Source organism: Catharus ustulatus, chromosome 1 (genome assembly GCF_009819885.2).
Source record: "Catharus ustulatus isolate bCatUst1 chromosome 1, bCatUst1.pri.v2, whole genome shotgun sequence".
Lineage (NCBI taxonomy): Eukaryota > Metazoa > Chordata > Aves > Passeriformes > Turdidae > Catharus > Catharus ustulatus.
In genome coordinates, this window is record NC_046221.1 from 25,611,710 (window position 1) to 25,629,917 (window position 18,208).

Here is an 18,208-nt window from a genome sequence, read left to right on the forward strand (position 1 = left end):
ACAGCATCTGCTCTTCAAGGCTGAAAATGGATTACAAGTTCCTATAGGACAGTACACCACTTAGGAGGGAAGCTGGAAGTGTCCTGCAGGGAGAGAAGTCACTAAGGAAGGAGTGGGAAAGCCAGAGTTAAGTAATGCCAAAGTACAGCAAAGGGATGAGACAAAAGCTGCTCTCATTCAGGGCTGGCTCTGCTCTGTGGAAGGGCTGCACGCCATGGGCAGCAAAAGACTCAGAACTGTGATCCAAACAGATGAGTCCTTGTCACCAAAGCCTTCATGGGCAAACAGTGAAGCCTGGGCAGTGCTCAAGTCCCCAGATCAACTGAGCATTTTGGAGAGGAGCTGTAGGCAGTTTGTGCTCAGACCTGCTAATGCACAGCCACCCCCCAGAGTCAAGCCAATTAATGAGTGATTTAATTGACTCCCAAGTCTGCCCCTCCAGCCATCACTGACCCCTGCAGCACCTGATACTTGGGTACAAAACATCACAAATACCAGGGATCACTGCTGGTAGGCAGGTGTGTAGGAAGCTGCTGGCATTTGGAAGGGCCAACATGCCACTGGCTGTTCCTCAACCTCCCACAAGTTCTTGTGCCCAGGGATGTGCCTCACACTGCAGTGTTTGTGCAGCGTGGGGGCCTGGGGTGGGCAGAGGCTTTCAGGGGGTAGGAGGTGATGTGGCAAGACCCACAGCCCACTCAGATGTGCAGAGGAAGTGGGATGAGACCATCCTTCCCGTACAGCAGCACAGTCCCAGCCACAAGCCCTGGCAATGGCTTCCTGCTCATCAGAGCTGTCCCTTTTGCTCAAGAAAGGAGCAGTTACTCTCTTCCCACCAGTGGGTGAAAGACATTAGCCTTGTTAGAAAGGAAAGGTGCAGGAGCCAAGAGGTGTCAGTACACACATTTCAGGGCCACTGCTCACCCAGACCTCAGCCTGCAGTACTGCCTCTTCTCAGCCACAACACCAAAACACGGAGAGGAGGGCTTGCACATACTCCACATCCCATCTCAGTGTTTGGGTCACTACAGAGCAGGTTATTTGGTCTGTCCTAAAGGCGGAAGTGCTCCTGGACTTTCCATGTACAGTGATTTCACGACTATAAGGTGCACCCTTTTGAATAAAATTTTCCCCAGAACCCGGAAGTGCGCCTTATAGTCTGGTGCGCCTTATCTGATGTACAAAGTCACGACATTTGCCACCCCGGAAGTGCGAGCCCACAACAGTCCCCGGCCGAGCAGAGCCCGCCCGGCGGCGGCATCAGGCCAGCGCTGGGCCGGGGCGAGCCTGGTGGCATCAGGGCGGCGGCCGCGCGGGAAGGGGGAAAGCCGCCAGAATCGGGGTGGCTGACGCGCGGGCAGGGGGAAAGCCGCCAGAATGGGGGCAGTGGTGGCATGGGGCGAGCCTGCCGGAATCGGGTCACCTGGAGCGCCAGGGGACTCCTGGAGTGCACAGGCAGTGCGGGGTTCCCGGTGCGCCAGAGGGGCACGTGACACACGGAGCGCCAGGGAATTCCCGGAGCAGCAGGGCCCCGGGGACGCTCCATGGAGCAGCAGCAGGCATGCCCCGGCCCCGGGGATGCTGCACGCAGCGGCGGTGGGCATAGCCCAGCCCCGTTGGGTACAGGCGGTCCCGGGGGCCCATGGCTGCTGGGTTGAGGTGGGGCCTCGGCCAGCAACTGCGCGGGGGGAGATGGGGACGGAGCCTCTCTGCAAAAAAAAAGTGCGCCTTATAGTCCAGTGCACCTTATCTGATCTACAAAGTTGCGAAATTTGCCGACTCCGGGGGGGTGCGCCTTATAGTCCAGTGCGCCTTATGGTCGTGAAATTACTGTACTCTTCAGAATAGAGGAGCTGTGGCTGGTGCTGGAGCAGGAGAGAACAGCAAAGCCAGCTTAGCAATTAGCACCTAGGGACTGGATCTTTCTCCTCCCATGCCTGGACTTCAGGAGCAGCCTGTCTTTTTTCTCCACAGTGGTGGAAGAACTGCAGTGAGGAAAAGCTACTGCATCAGCTGAAGGATGCAGAGGAGCTGGTGGCCTTCAGGGATATCTCTCTGGTGGCAGCATTCAGAGGGGCTGCCAAAATGCTGAAAAGGGTCAGTGCAGGCAGCACAGTGGCAACCCCAGCACGGGAGATCCACATGTACCAGAGCCTTTAGCTGAATGTCAGCAGCTCTAACAAAACTGGAGAGCTGATCGCAGGTGGGAACTCAGAAAAACAGAAAGTGCAGCAGGAGCTGCTCTGAGGGTAAGGGCATCTACACTAAATGCAAGAAGAGCTCACTCCAGGAGCTCCTGCTACAAAGGACACTGAGTTTAGTTCATTGCAAATGACTTCTAACATCATCCTAAAAACACTAGCTTCAGAAAACCTGGGGGGCTTTAGGCAGTGCAACAAGTCAGTAACTGATGCCAGGTACACATGAAGGGCTGCCTGGTGCACAGCAATGCCACGGGAATCGATTCCACACCAGCTGAAGTTAAACACAGAACATGCAAGACCATGGCTCAGGGAAGTCACTACAAAGCACCCAGAAATGCTCCCTTTGTGGTGACAGACAAGAGGAACTGATAATGCACTTCCTGCTGAAGGTATGCAGGAGATGTTTCCCACTTTTTTAAGAGAAAAAAACATGCTTTTCTAAACTCCCTTTGAAAGACCCTCCAAATCTCTCCAAAGTGATGCCCTACTCTTTTCTCATAGGGTTAAAACAAATTTATGAAACTGGAGTAACATTAGGAAATAGCTTTAAGGGGGAAGGGGAAAAGAATGAGACGGAAATAACATTTATTCTCCTTCCAGTTATTTTGGAAGCATTAGAAAAAGCCAACAGGAAGGTTTGGAAGAAAAACCCCTAGTCCAGTCCCTGGGAAGTCCCAGGGGTCGTCACAAGAATGCACATCACACTGGTAGTCAGCAATTCTCATTTACAAAATCATTTTTCCCATGGGGGAAAAAAGCAACCAAACAACAAACCAGAAATCCAGCCAGCACATAGTTCAGTGTCCGATAGTTTAGTCATTTGCAATCTGAAATTGAACTTCAAGATTATCCTGTGTTAATGACATGGGGTCCTCCCCATTACACAGATAAGCTAATTTCTCACTTCCATTTCCTTTACTATTTCGTAGAAGTCTCATTTTGGAGAGGAAGGCTAAAATACATTTCCATTACTGTAGTTAACCTTTATTGGAACAGTCTTGTTGTTAGCAGGTCTAGCAGAAGCTAAGTGAGTTCCCAAGGAATCAAATCCTTTCCACAGCAGCAGGTCTTGCCTGTGAGGAGCTATAGATCACAGTAGAGAGCTCTGTGGAAGACTGTGCCAATGAGCAGTTTTCCCTCGTAGATGGATGCCACTGAGCTTCCCTGCAGCACAGAGCCATTGTCAGAGTAGACACGTGTCACCACGGGCTCGTCCGAGAGGATGTTCTGGATGCGCAGGACCTGCCAGAGCGGGAGGATGCATCTATTGAAATGGCCACAGGTAAAATGCTCCAGGGATAGGGGGAACATCAGCATGTTAACTTAAACAAATCAGTTAGGATGACCAGCTGCTGATAATTGCAACCATGTCATTCCTGTGAGAGGACCCTTAGGGAAGCAGGTCCATGAACACTGTTTTGTTTTGTTTTGCTTTTTTTAAGGTTGTGCAACATCTGCAAGGAAGAAAGGCAGTCATCCCCACCACTAGGAATGTGCACATTTTTTCCACACTAAGAGTTAGTTAGTATCTTCTTATTTTCATGTTTTTCCCAGACAGACAGAGTACACAACTGCCTAGTATTATAAATCTGTTTCTATTGAACATGGTAATTTTGAGAAGTGTCTTACAGGGAGCTTCAGACAAGGCTGAAATCAAATGGACAGCAGCCAGCTGCACTCATAACCACTATCACCCCAATGCCAGTACCTCACTGATTTCATAGAAAGAATTACAGTCTAACCTACAGATGAACTACACTTGCACAGATTAATCATTCCTGTGGACACGTTTCTGGGCACACTTTGCACTCAGTCAATTACGTTTAGTTTGACAAAGAGGTGCTGGCTCAGTAATTAATGCAGTTCATCAGAATCTGTGTGCATGTCCACAGCTGCACAGAAAGCAGCCTAAGGAGTCCAAAGTGACTGAGCTACTGGTTGGAAATTATTTAGTTGTTGCCCAAGGATCGGAATAGGTGTTTGTTAGTGAGTATATGCTGTTCAGGCTCTCACTTGAAAGCAGAAGCCAGCTTGGTCTTTGCTTTAACAAAGGCACTTTGTGCCAGGCACTTTCTATGAAATGCAGTTAGGTTATATCAGCATAATTCGAACAAATCAACTTTCTGGCACAGACACAGTCAAGAGACCAGTGATGTCTCCCAAAAGGCACCTCAGATGCAGGAAGATTCTCAGGATCATAGTAGAACAGCTTCATCCCATTGGGATGACACCCTGTCCAGATGTCTCCAGTGCGAGGGTCAATAGACAAGTTATCGACCAGAGTGTCCAGCTGCAGCGTCTATCCAACACAGAGGAAAAACAACAAGTTAAATCTATCAGAAATTCTGGAAGTAAACTACAATACAGCCAACAGACTTGTCTCACCTGACATAAATTAGACCAATTTTTTTTTAAGAAATGCTTTTCTCCCCACTTCTGTTTTTCTTTTCCGCTGGTTTGCATCATTCCCACCCCTGTGCTGTGGGAAACCTGCTTGCTGCTCTGAGTTTGCTTCCCCCATCAGCTCACTGACACCTACATGTCTGTGGATGCTTTCAGCGCTCTGATCCACACTGCCTGAGGCAGACTTCCACTACAGCTCGACAGCAGACCCAAGGATGCCTCCCTGGTTGTTGGTGTGAGGGTCGAAGACCTGAAGCTCTGTAACGGTGTGTACAGGCACCTCTGCAAACCCACAGCAGGAGCCACCCAGATCACAACTTCACAGATGATCATGCTGAAATATCAAGCATTCATCAAACCTATTCTGCCCAAAATCCACATTAGCCTCTTTTTTATAGAACAGCAGCATGTTACCTTCACATGGGTTAAACTCCAGTTAGCATGTTTTTCCATGACATAGATACTGTGATCCAGTACATCTGCCACATAGATGTACCTTCAAAAGAAAGAAAAGCAGCTCTTAATGTATATGAGTAAGCAGACACCAAAACCAGACAGTTCCTCCTGTGCAAGCAGGACATTGCAAGCTGGCCACAGGGCAGTGAAGCCAACCTGCTGAGGTGCCAGTGTAGTTTCACACTGTGCCAGTTTTTCCATTACAACACTGAAATAAGCCTTAGAACCAGAAAGTCACAATTACAATTGATTTTTTAAAATCACCTGTCCACACCACAGGACTGGTTGACTCAGTCATACAGATGTAAGACTGTAGAGCACTCCCTGCTTGCAGAAACCTTGTCCCATTAATCCTTGCAAGGAAGACACACAAATGGTTAAAATGCAGAAACTGTTCTCTTATACTGCCTGTAAAGGTACCACACAATGCAGCAAACATTGCTGCCAAACACTAAGACACAAAACTTCTGCGCTACAAACACTGCTACAAATCACTTGTGCTGCACAGGCAGCACCTTGCCTTGCATGCACCAGTTCACACACCTGACCACAGAGGCACTACGTGCACAAATTAGGATCTCCAGATACTTCTGTGTGATCAAACAACATCTAATGTAAGGAGAAACTTACTTTCTATCAGGTGAAACATTAATTCCATTGGCCGAATAAAACGCAGATGCTACTTCTTTAACTTCTTTTGGACTGTAGTAAACAACGTTTGACCAGGTTAAACCCAAGAACATTTCTAAGAACATCAAGAGGAAGTCAGTGAAGTAGTGGTCATTGGTAGCATAGAAGCTGTCTGGTCCCATGGCTACTATATCATTCACACTAAAACAAGAAATAGAGATGGACAAATTAAAAACATAAAATTAAAAGAGAGATATGAAGGAGCATTTCAGGACTGCCCAGAAAACATGGTCATCAATACCCATAAAGAGGCTGCAATTATAGATGTAATTCAAGTAATCATCAAATTATTTAGATGCTTTTTACTTCTATTTTCTATGAACCAGGACTGTGCAGTGCTGAGACCTGAACAGGACCACAGGGCAACAGCTAGAGATCTAGTTACCTGTCTTTAAGTACGTGGAAATTTATTACTACTACTATTATTATTATTATTATTATTATTATTATTATTATTATTATTGTTAATAATATTATTTTTTTCATTACATTCAAGTAGAAAACACAGAACAAGTAGGTGTTGTGACAACTTTATCAATCAGGCTGTATATTTTAAAATCATATTGCAGTAGGACAGACCAAAAAATTTTTGTATTAAAAAATGAAAAACAGAAAAAGCTAAATGGATGGGGTTTTTTACAGTATAGGAAATCCAGAGAATAAAATATCTGGAGACTGGTATCTGCAATGACCAGAGCATGGGTTACATGAATAAAGGAGAAATGGATGCCAAGTTAATTCACTGGCATCAATCACAGCAGCATTTAAGACTAATTTAGTGATACGACTTTTAAAAATCTGATTTAGAGAAGAGATTGGAGAAACACTGCTTTTGATTACACAGACAAGAAGTAATCAATGAGAGAAACAGGGATACTGGTTAAAGAGGAAATATATTAATGATAGCCTAAATCAAAAAATCATCCTACATTGGATTTCACCAATGCAGCCTGATCTCGGGGAAGACTGCATTTGAGTCCAATACCTTGTCAGAAGGTCATGTCGAATGGTTTTCAGGTGTACAAGAGAATTGTCATCTTCTACAAATTTAAACAATTCTACTGTGCTCTTCTGGTGGGGATGGTTCACAACAAAGAGGTACACGGTGTCATCTTGGAAAAGAAATGGAAACAGCTGAATTCTCTGTAAGTTTGTGTGGCTGAGCACCCCCAGCCCTGAGGCAGCCTGGAGTACAGAGCACATGCTGAGTTTGGTGCATTTGTCTCATGGCTCTGCAGAGGCAGAGGGACAAGAACGCACATTCTGCAAGATGCCTCTGCAACCAGATCCAGATCTCCAGCTCCTTTTCTCCCAGGCTGGCTCTGCAGGGAACTGCTGTGTTAACTAGATTTTTGTTATTTCTTCCAAGGAAGAAAGAAATTACTATCTCATCCTTACACCCAAGCCACTGGATTTTGCAATCCTTGAAACAGCCCCAGTCAGTTGAAAGTAGGGTTTGTGGCCACGGCAGCTTGGGCTCTTGGATTTGTCTACCACATCCCCTGGGAGAGCAGAAGGAGCATCCTTCTCTTGCATTCTATGGCAGCTCACCTGCCCAGCCCTGCTGGTAGGACCCTACATTAGCCACACAATTAGTTGATTTTTCCAACACATTCTCTTAAAGGTGACTGTATGGGAATGCAGGTCAAGCTGCAGAAATGGTTCTCTTTATATTTGCAGAATTCTAATTGTTCTGCTAAAACCCACAATGAAAGCAAGGGGAAAGGATACTTTATTGCTAATCAGAGCCTGATGTAGGAGAATGTATCTTGGAGAAGAAAACCTGGCTTGGCCAAAGAGTAATAGAGTTTTTGGTAATTTACAGAGATTTGATTTTACTGTTTTGCCACAAAAGTTTCCACTCTGGGCACTACTAGTTGGTGAAGGATATATCTCCTCAAAACACTTGAACCCAGTGTGAGACAGATGTAAACAAAAAAATCAATTTTCTGTGGTTTTCAACTCTGACTTTTACCATATTTTCTTTCCTTTTAATATCCAGGGCATCTTTCTGTTTCAGACAGACTGAAATTATGTGCAAGTGTGTTTCCTTTAGCAACTGACATTTAGAAAAGAACAAAACAAAGCTAAAAAACCCCAAACCTTTTTGTCTCCCAGCAAGAACAACCATTGGGGTTACAGGGCAAGGCTGCAAAGGGATTCCTGATGGTGCTCTCTAGGCTGATATTTGCCACCATCTCGAGCTCTTTACCTCTGTCTATGTAGGTGCTGATTCCATGAGGGTTAAACGATGCCAGATCAAACCCTCGGCTGATTCTCAATTCCACTGCTCTGGGATTGTCTTCATTCAAATCCATCAAAAATATTTCACCTGGCTTATCTGGAGCAAAGCTCATTAATCCTGGATATTTCAAGCCCTGTAGAATCCAAACATACGAAAATAATTCCTGGATAAAAGGTAAACTTGAGCATCACTGGGCTGAAGAAGCTGGGGCTTTGATCAGACTTGGAAGCTCACAAGAGGATGTCTGTTCCTCTGCTTCAGCCTGCTGAGCAGTGAGGGAGGTGGAGGGATGGCTCTGCTCCCCCTGGCAGAGGGAACAGGCTGGTGGGGTCACAAGGAGCCCCACACTGCAGCCACACCTCGTGTGTCTGCAAACCACCACACCGTGGGGACAAATTGGCAGTCCAGCACCACTGACTGCATCACACATGGTGAAGCCATGCTAAGCAGCAGTAATGCAACAGCTCAGCGTTCCTGGCTTGGATTTTACAACATTATCATTACCTTGGTGCCCCTGGAGCACATAGATGAAAACATCAGCTTTTGTTTTAGAAAATAATCACCAGCCATCCTAATTGCAAAGAAAAGGTTAAAAACCTATCTCCTAAAGGCTAAAAAAATAAAATCAGGAACAGCAAAATCAATACATAAAATTTGTTTTGTTTTTTTTTTAAATTAGGGAATTAACACATCTTCTTAACATGGCAGATGATTGATATTTCAACATTTCAGTGAAGTAGCATGAAAGAAAGTCAAGGTTACGTGGCCAGGTAAATCAGTGCAATAAGATACCCATGTCAGAGCCACCAACACCACTTCTGCGTCAAGAAGCATGCTTGCTCAAGCAGAAGGGAATGACAGCTAAGCCAGCACAAGACTGTCCTTTGGGAGCCAGTCAGCCTTGTAGGAAAGAGTCCCTCCTGCTATTTTCACCTATGGCTTCTGTAGATAAGGAAGCAGGCAAGCCCCAGCATGGGGAGGTGGCACAGGAACTTACAGAGCTGATGAAAGCCAGTCCATTGGGAAGTATATCTATGTCTTCTGAACCAGTTTCTGCAAAACAGAGGTAAACAGGAGTTTTCAGGTGACATTAAGTATTTCCCATTGAAAAAATCTCCTTTTAAGTACAATTCCAGTTCCCATGAATGACTCTTTCTGACGTGATGGCCCACGCGAGGAAAAGATCACACTGTGTTAGAAGTGGTAGCAGAGGACAACACATCAGGTTAGGAAACAGTACTGGGGTTTGCCTCTTTTGGGGGCCCAGGGGTGCCCCTGCAGTGGCCAGGCAGTCTCCTACCCAGCTCCATGTGGCCCAGATGTTGTGAGATGAATCACCAGGTGTGGGATGAATCACCAGCTCCTGAGGATGTTCTGCAGCAACCAATTAGTGTGGGCATGGAGATTTCCAGGGCAGGACCATACCTGTGACTCAGGCCTCAGGCTTGCATAAGGCAGCTGTGGGAATTGTGCACACTAATTCTCCTGATTGAGCTGGGACACTTCACAAAGATGGATTGCCAAATATTTAGTTAAAGCTCTCAAGTGACAGAGAACCTACCATATCTATAACAGCTAAGGGCTTTCATAGTTAGACCTCACTTTCAACTACAGGTAATCACTTCCAATATTGCCGGTAGCTCCTGTAATATTTTTCCCTGCTAAAAAAGGAAAATAAAATAAAAACCCTTTAGTAAGAACACTAGAGCAATTTTAGTCTTTCATTAAGCACTCTCCAAAGAGCTTTTAGTCCAATGCTGAAGCCCATTTGCCATCTCACATTTCCACCACTCCCCTGAGAAGCCTCCCCTCTCTTCTCCAAATCAACAGCAAAAACAGTATTCCTCACAAGCCACTTGCCAGATGATGAGGGAAACCACTCAGGAGCATTTGCTGAAAGAAAATTCTTCAGCAGGTTTTCTTTATCAGAACCATCAACATAAGGTTTTCCCACTCAGCTTGTCCCATGTCTCCACACCCTGCCCGGCTCTGCTATAGCCAAGAGTGTGAGCCTGTGTGGATCACACGATCCCTTGCACCTCAACACCTCCTCCCAAGGTAGCACCTGCAAATTTGAGCTGGGTTTACTGTTTGCTTTTAAGCAACTCCTATTTATCCAAGCACTGGTTTGGCTGGGCTGCAATTTATCCTGGGGTCACTGACTGCCTCTGTGGAGAGGAACCAGAATCCCAAATTCACACATCCAGGAAAGCTCCTCCACAGCTCAGCCCTGGGTAGATGCAATGGCACAACTTCTCACTTCTGGCCAGGGCCAGCTCCTCCTCAGCTTCAGCAAGTTCCTGCTCCATCCCCATGGCAGCAACGAGCAGAGTATCCTTGCCTTCTGAAGAGCAAAAAGTCTGAAGATGCATTTTGGGAGGAGTCAGCTGTTTTCCCACCCCCGGGTTTTGGTTCTGAATTTTGACTAACTCAGGCAGGAGACAACATCTGCACTGATGTGTCCAGAGACATTTAGAGCCTGTATTTTTCCAATTAAAGTTTTGAATTTGGTCTTTTTTTTTTTTCTCTCTGCTCAGCTTACACTCTGGTTCAAGCCACAAACTCCTTTCCTTTGCGCCAATCTCTTCAAGTCTGGGTTAATTTATGAAATGGGGTTAACGGCAATTCTCCACTTCCTAGGATTGCTGCGAGGATAACAGCATAAATAAATGCTGAGAGGCTCAATTGCCATGGTGACATGAGCTGGACAGACAGCTTTTACTGGCAGCACACACTGGTGAGTGAATAAACAGAGATATAATCATTTATCGCTACTGAATCAGTGAGGCTGCCAAGCAGAAAGATGAGCAGGCTAATTGGGAGCAGATAATGAAAAACTACAAGTTTCCAGTGGAAGGAGGGCTCTGAGAGCCCTGCACCCAACTGCTTCAAGAGAAACTGCCCAGCAAAGCACATTTTGTGTGCTCCACGGCCAGGTCCTGGAATGTATGGAAGCCAGTGGTGTCAGGAGAGCAGTGGAATGCTGACTCAGCACAGCCCTGCTGATCCAGCACCACCAAGGAGGGGCTGCAGACACACAGCTCAGGGACTCTCTGCATGCCCTGTTTTGGGAGGGCTCTGCTGCTGCAGGCACTCTATGAACCAGGAGAGTCAGGAACTGACTCCTTAGGTGTCACTTAAATGCACTATGGTGTTTAATTGCATCACTGAACCCACGGGATTATCTGAAGAGGTGGCATTTAAGAAAAATAAAAAGACAGCGTGAAAAACTGCTGCCTACTTTAGAAATGCTGGCTTTTTACTGTTCTTTATTTTATCTTAGTGTGATGTATTCTGCAGGTGTATCTAACGAAAAAACTCATCTGGATTTCACATCCAAAAGTGTGACACTGTTTTGCCCATATCCTATGAATTGTTCCAAGATGCAAGTATTTCTAGCAACTTCTGTAGTAGCTTCTTGAACTTCAGGAATTAGTACAGGAGATATGGTTAGTTTATTATAAACCAGTAACATGATGAGACACCAATAAAACTCAGAAGCCAGCGTTTATTCTGCAAATATAGCCTTTCCTACATATTTATGAATGAGGCTTAGGACAAGCTGCAATTTTTGTTTGTTCAATGTTTGCATCTGTGCTTATATTGCACAATATTTGCAAAGCAGAATAAAGTCTTTAAAAAGATACAGAAAAGATGAAACTGTGCAGAAAGAAAAGGGTCCACTAGAGAAGTCTTCCATTTACTCTGTGTTTGCTTCACTTACTACAGATCCATCACTTAAAATTCATAGACTGTATCAGAGGTCTGCTCCTCTATGGATAGTTTAAGATTATTTTGCTCAGATCCAACTAATCCACCCCTGGGACCTATGCAGCATTTAAGAGTTCAGAAGGACTGGTTTAAATATTAAAATAAAGAGAGATTGTTTTTTAAACTTTATCCTAGCATTTTAAAGGTAAAAGGCCCAGGAGGCCAAGATGTCCATGTACAAAAACATCCTTACACAAAGTCACCCACGCAAGCAACCTTACTGATCTGAATACAGCAGAACCCCATGTCTGAATACTACCTAGGCAGTATTTAAGTTTTAGGGATCCTTGGTCACCCTGAGTGATATAAGCCCCCTCATCACAGTAAACAAGTTTTAGAAGACATTTGAGTGAACATGCCAACTTTTGAGTTTGCACAATCCTTTGTTGCTTCTCTTTCTGCCACACTGGACCTGCTAAACTAATTTTTGGCATTTTTATTTTACTAGTGAGCAGCAAAATTCAGAGCAAAGGCAAGGCAAAGTGCAGTTCTCTTTGTGAGGGAACAGCGTTAGAGCAGCCAGCAAGAAGCAGAAATGAAGCTCTGTAAATGGATCCACTGCCTCTAAGCAGAGACAGGTTCTCAGAAATAACCTAATCCACATGTAAATGTCAGACACAAAACCCAAGATTTTGTTCAGAAATGAAACACAACTCTATTTGTCTTTTCCAAGTTTCCTTCTTTCCTCAACAGAACAATCACATTGCAAAAAAAATCTCATAAATATTGCAATAGAGTGATATGCTTAAAAAATTACTCAGAAATTATTTTATATTAAACACCATCAAACAAGCATGATTCATAGGCTTGTATGAGTAAATTGCAACTTAATCTAGAAGACCTGGAAATATTTTTAATTCATTTTTTTCTGTACCTATTTTCAAGCACAAGAACACTGCATATACTCATTCATAGCAGCAAAATGGCTTTACAAAGATGCTTGAATCCTGACACAAGGAAGAAACTACATTTATGAAATTAACTCACTGACTCAGCAAACTCAAAGGCAAGACTGTAAAAGTTCATCCAATGATTTTTTAACATGGAAAAACCCAGGCAATTTCCAAATAATTTTAGACATTTCAAAAAATACTAAGGAGGGGGAAATTCTTAGCCATCAAGCCTGCATTAAGTTTTTTTGGGAGAAAGGGAGACACAAAAAAGCCATCAATTTCAAAGCTATCCATTTCATAAACTGGTTTTCCTAAACGGAGAGAAAAAAAACCAAGACAGAAATACTGCTGTGTGCTAAACACATGGCCCAAAGTACAAAGTCAACATTTCATCCACTCTGTTAAACCTCTCTGCAAACCAGACTAAGATGACAAACATGACCCCTCGCTCTTTGGAACCGCACTGCTGCCTTGCGCAACCACGCCGAGCTCCTGCCTGCCACCAGCACCAGCTGGCTCCAAAATATCCCCAAAATGTGGTGCTGAGGAGGGGTAACCTGGCTGACATTTAGCAGCTGCTCCTTCACCGTGTGCCTGTGGCCCCCCACTGAAGCTCCCACCCTTGCAGCCATCCCATGTCCAAGATGCCACCAGCTGACAGCCTCCTGTAGGCACCTGCCTGAAGAGCCAGCACACCCTCATCTAAAAGCCAAATCATTTCCCAAGCGGCTTAGCAATGGGCAAGTGTTTGCAAGGTACTCAATTTCAAGAAAAGGACAAGAAACTAAATATCAACTTACACCAAACTAGTTTTTCAGTACTATTTTCTTCCTGCAGTTTCTCCCTATTTCCAAGTCCAAGTAGCAAATGAAAGTCAAATCAGCACTTTATTTTTGGGATCAGGCTTGGAAGCTGGCTTTAAGCAGCCATTACAAAAGAAGTCTGGACAAAAGCAAAGCACTCAGTTATTTTAAGCACGTACCGATCCCTTTAATGAGCCGGCAGTTCGGGAGGCTCACTGGGGCCACTTCCCGTGAAGCATTGAGTCTGTTCCTGCAAGAGGAAAGAACAGGGTTAAACAGCACACAGCCAGTTTTGGAACAGGTAACTTTCCCAGTTTTCAGTTTTATTGTCTGCCATATTGCAGCAACAAATCAGCTGTAAAATACTGAATAAGCAAACTCCAGAACCAACAGCAGTAACTGCCCCAAATGCAATGGTGCACATGACCAAGGATTAAGTGATTCTTCCACATTGAGTAGCTTCACAAACTTCATTCTGTTCATGAGCTTCAGCAACAAGCTTTCATAATCCACTGCAGCTCAGATGATAAAATAATACAAGCACACTTTCTTCAGGTTTCAGACACCTAAACATAGAAGCATCCTGCAGTTAGGACCAACATTTCACATGAGGAGATGGTGATCTACTACAACCTATTTTTGGTGACCAGGCCACCAGCAGTTGCACTTTCTTCATTTTTTGTCTGCATTCGAAGGTAGCAATGGCACTGTTGTGAGGCAGGACTACTCATTTCCTTACAACAAGCAGGACTTAGTAGTATGATTTCTAGCAATTACCCTGTCCCCTCCTCTTCACTTCTGGTAACTACCCCAAGCAGCGCTTATTTCATTCATGAATGCGCACAAAATTCCACCTCTGGTTCACACTTCACTGGACAAACAGATACAGACAGGCAGGCACACACAAGTTCATATTTCTCCATTTCCTCCGTTCCAAGATGTTTGCAAATCTGCATGAATGACACCTCACAAACAGGAGGTGGTCTGCAGTGACACAAAAAAAATGTCACTTTTCTACGTATTCTAGTGTGCTAGAATTTATTTTTTTTCTGCCCAGAAGGAAGCGTTTAACCTAATGTAGTAACTCCTTTGCATGACTGTCATATGCATGTGTTGAGGTTATTGCTGCAACCACAGGAAATTCTGAAAGCAAAGATCCCATAGCAAAACCTTGCTATGTTTATGTTATAGATTTAGGCATAAACATAAACTAAACAGCAGTATCAGTCAGTGATATGAAAAATATGTGATACAGTTGAGCACTGTATGGTATGTCAGTCCTGCATTTTTTTAATCACTTAAATATGAGTTGTAAATTGCTTCAGTGCTGTATCACTGACACAGGTTGTTAATACAAGGCCAAAAGAAAAGAAGAAAAACAGCAAAAAGTGCAGACGGCAGCAAGGGAAAGGAGCCAAGTTAAGCCCTCCCAAGCCCTCTCTCCCAGCACAGGAGAACTGACAGAACCATGCTGGCTCCCGGCCCACAAACGGCACAGGAAGGATATCAGCTGCCCCCTACCCACCAGCATCCTGGCACAGCCAAACCCACCAAGCCCTCGAGGGTGGCTCAGGGTGATCCTGCCTGAAGTTGCACTGCTGCCTGCTTAGGGCTTTTCCCTTCTCTATTTTCATCAGCTTTTCCCAGGCAGGCTGCAAGCCACCCTGAGCCAAAAGCACAGCAGGAACTCAGTCAGCAGCCTGCAAGGGATGATGATATCCCGACAGCATTCCCAGGGAAACACTTCATGGGCTGGAATGAGAATAATTCAAAAGGACACCAGTCACAAGCCTGCAGCATATATAGAGGCTTTTCCAAAATGTGTCAGTTTATCTAGCTCAGACAGCCTCAGCCACGCAGCCAGATGGCCCAGATTACTAGGAATGGCCTGGAACATTGCAGAAGGACCTGCAATATGTGCAGGATGCAACTTCAAAGAAAGCAAGAGTTTTTGCAGTTTGGTGCAACTCCAGTTCATGGCACCTTTTCCCTCACAGTTTCTCTTTCCAGTCTCAGTCTTCTACCTGTTGTCCTACTTCACGGGACACAGACCACAGCCCTCCCCTTTCCTTCAAAAGGAACCCATCGTATATTCAAAGACCTTTCTTTCTTTTAGTTTTCCTCATCTCTAGACTAACCAATCATGAATCTTTTGGGATTTGATTCTGGTTTTTTTTTTAAAAATCAGGAGCTGCAGAAAGTGCTGCATTCCTGCCCTCTGGGTAGGGGATGAATAAAAGAGACCCTTGGCAAGAGCTAACACCACCCACAGTTTCTCCTCTCAAGACTGTGTTAAATTACTTTTAGAGTACTTTGTGATCTGAAGTTGTGTGTTTCCAAACTTGGCAACTGTCTTAAGACTGCTGGTACATTGCAGTTTGCAGAAAACACAGCACACAGGAAAAACCCGCAGAGAGCTACAGAGGCAGAGGGATCCTTCACGGCGATTCCCCTTTACCAGATTCCTAATGTTTCGTTTGTTTGTTCAGTTTGGAGGAGAGGTGGAGGGCCTGCTCTTCACAGCAATGGCTCACCCCACGAAAGCCTGGAGTACCTTCCAGGTCTGCTGTCCCAGCTCATGCAACTCCAGGCCAGGAGGGCCCTGTTACCACCGTGGCTGTCACCAGTAACACTCGTGGTGGATTTAGTGCAACATGCAAACTCATCCATGCCAGGTACAAGGGTCTAGGCAGTAAAGCTCTCCTTTTGTAATTAGATACAATTACTGTCTACCCAAACTTCAATTAGCTGGATGCCATTGCTTTGAAATCAGGCATTTGGAGTCCTTGTGACCATAAACAAAATTATGACTTAGTCACCTTCCAATACAATAATTCAGCATCACTTTTGTGATCTGGAAGGACCAGTTACACATTTGGGAGCTTTCAGGACAGAAGCTGCTGTAACACCAGTGTTCACATTCATACCTCATGGCACGAGATGCGTGATATGGAGCATGATGTGGTTGGTTATGCCAGCTCACAGCAAGTGAGGTCACAGTTTAGGATCACCAAAGCCTGTGCTCCACCAGAGGAAACCTCATCTACATAGGGGCTACTGTTATCCAGAGGTCAGCTCAGAACATAACCCGAGTTTCTGGCAAACTGATTTGGGGTTAGTTACTGTTTGGTCAGTCAGCCGGAGCTGAGGAAAATTCAGACTCTGCTTTTGGCACTTCCCTATTAATTGCAGGCTCTATAAAAACAGAGGTACTACCCTCCCTGTCCCAGGGCACCTTCTGCCCTTGTCCCCCTTGCTCCCAACATCATCCTGGAGAGGATTTCACATCCACTCAGTGCAAAGGGCATTTCCGCTGCACACATGGTCCCGAAGTCATTTTATGCCGAAATCAGACGAAAAGGGCATCACAGTGCCTATATTTTCTCCAGGAAAATACGGTTCCCTTGATAATGTTGACGGCAATGATGATGCTGCTGCTGAAGAACCCTTCCCCTCCGGCTGACTTTGCGCTGATGCACGGGCAGGTGTTGGCTAAGTTGTGCCCGGGACCCGGAGCTGCGGTGTCCTGCCGCTGGGAGGGCGGGGGAAGCTCCGGCTGCTCCCACCCGGCTGAGCCCCTCGGAGAGACCCAGCTGTGCCCCTCGGAGAGACTGGACCGAGCCCCTTGGAGAGATCGGGCTGAGCCCCTCGGAGGGACCGGGTTGAGCCCCTCGAAGAGACCCGGCTGAGCCCCTCGGAGAGACCCGGCTGAGCCCTGCAGCGGTACCGACTGAGCCCCGCAGGATCCCGCCCGGGGTTCGCCTCTGCCCCGTCCCGCCGGCACCGGGACCCGCAGCTCCGAGAGCCCGCTCACCCACCGAAAGGCCAGCAGCCGCTCCGCCGCCAAGGCTGCCGCTATCCCGACGAGAGCCACCGCCAGCAGCTTCCCCATGGCCGCTCCCGGCTCCGCCGCGTCCCGTCCCGTCCCGTCCCGCCCCCGGGCCCGGCGCTGCCTCGCTCGCCCCCGCCCCGCCCGGCCGTGCCCGCTCCCGGGGCTCCCCGCCCGCCGGACCGCGGCACGGGGCCAGCCTGGGCTCTCTGCGGGCTCCCTGCTCCGCTCCCGTGGGGAGGGCAGGGGAACAACTTCCAGCTCCGTTATAAAAATATATACCTTGTACAGAAATAAGTGTGTCAGACTTTGCATGATGCAGAAGGTTCAGGTACTCCTTGTACACCTCTGCTGGGATGTGCACGCTATTATGTGTACACTCATACCAAAGTTTTCCCCCCAAAATGATGTTTCTTCCACTGCCACTCTCCCACCAATGTCTTTCTTCTTCGTGCAGGAGAAGGGCTGCAAAACCCACCTCAGGGCTTCAGGCTTCCTCCATGCAGCTTTTGCAACATTTTCGGTGCTTCTGTATCACCTTCAGTGTTGGCCTCCCTGTGCTTTGTGCATTTTGGAGGAGCACATTTGGCAGGTTAATGACCTTGCTCAGCAGATCTTTCCCTCCCCTGCACAGTGAATGTCCTTACCTGCACACATTCCTTTTTGCTTTTCTGAACGTCTGAGCCATCACTTAAAAGGGTTTTTCTGCTCTTCTTGCCCTAGCCCTTAAGGCCAAGCAGATGCTCCACACTTAGTAGTACTTCAAGTAACGTGTGTCAGGGAAGAAGAGGGACTCTGAAATACTTTTCCCCCTCTGTTTTGGAATACTCCTTTTCCCTTTTCTGGTCCTTAATTACTTTTAAATTATAGATAGTTGAGGGGTTTTGGGTGGAACATATGGGGTTGTTGTGATC

General features: G+C 46.1%; 1 protein-coding gene across 3 annotated transcripts; it reads right to left on the reverse strand.

Moving 5' to 3' along the window:
- Window positions 1-2,772: 2,772 nt before the first annotated feature.
- LOC117004230 (serum paraoxonase/arylesterase 2) lies at window positions 2,773-17,401 on the reverse strand. 3 transcript variants are annotated; one of them, XM_033074853.2, is made up of 9 exons: window positions 17,284-17,401; window positions 13,645-13,715; window positions 8,996-9,051; window positions 7,966-8,131; window positions 6,739-6,865; window positions 5,694-5,894; window positions 5,022-5,103; window positions 4,339-4,503; window positions 2,773-3,446 (listed from the first exon to the last, which is right to left on the reverse strand). In XM_033074853.2, the coding sequence occupies exons 1-9, from the start codon at window positions 17,355-17,357 to the stop codon at window positions 3,288-3,290; spliced, it is 1,101 nt and encodes a 366-aa protein (XP_032930744.1). In that variant the 5' UTR covers window positions 17,358-17,401; the 3' UTR covers window positions 2,773-3,287. The 3 variants fall into 3 exon arrangements, with proteins under 3 accessions (XP_032930744.1, XP_032930754.1, XP_032930764.1); XM_033074863.1 differs by having other exon boundaries at window positions 4,375-4,503; window positions 17,284-17,400; XM_033074873.1 differs by lacking the exons at window positions 13,645-13,715; window positions 17,284-17,401 and adding an exon at window positions 13,463-13,483.
- Window positions 17,402-18,208: the final 807 nt, after the last annotated feature.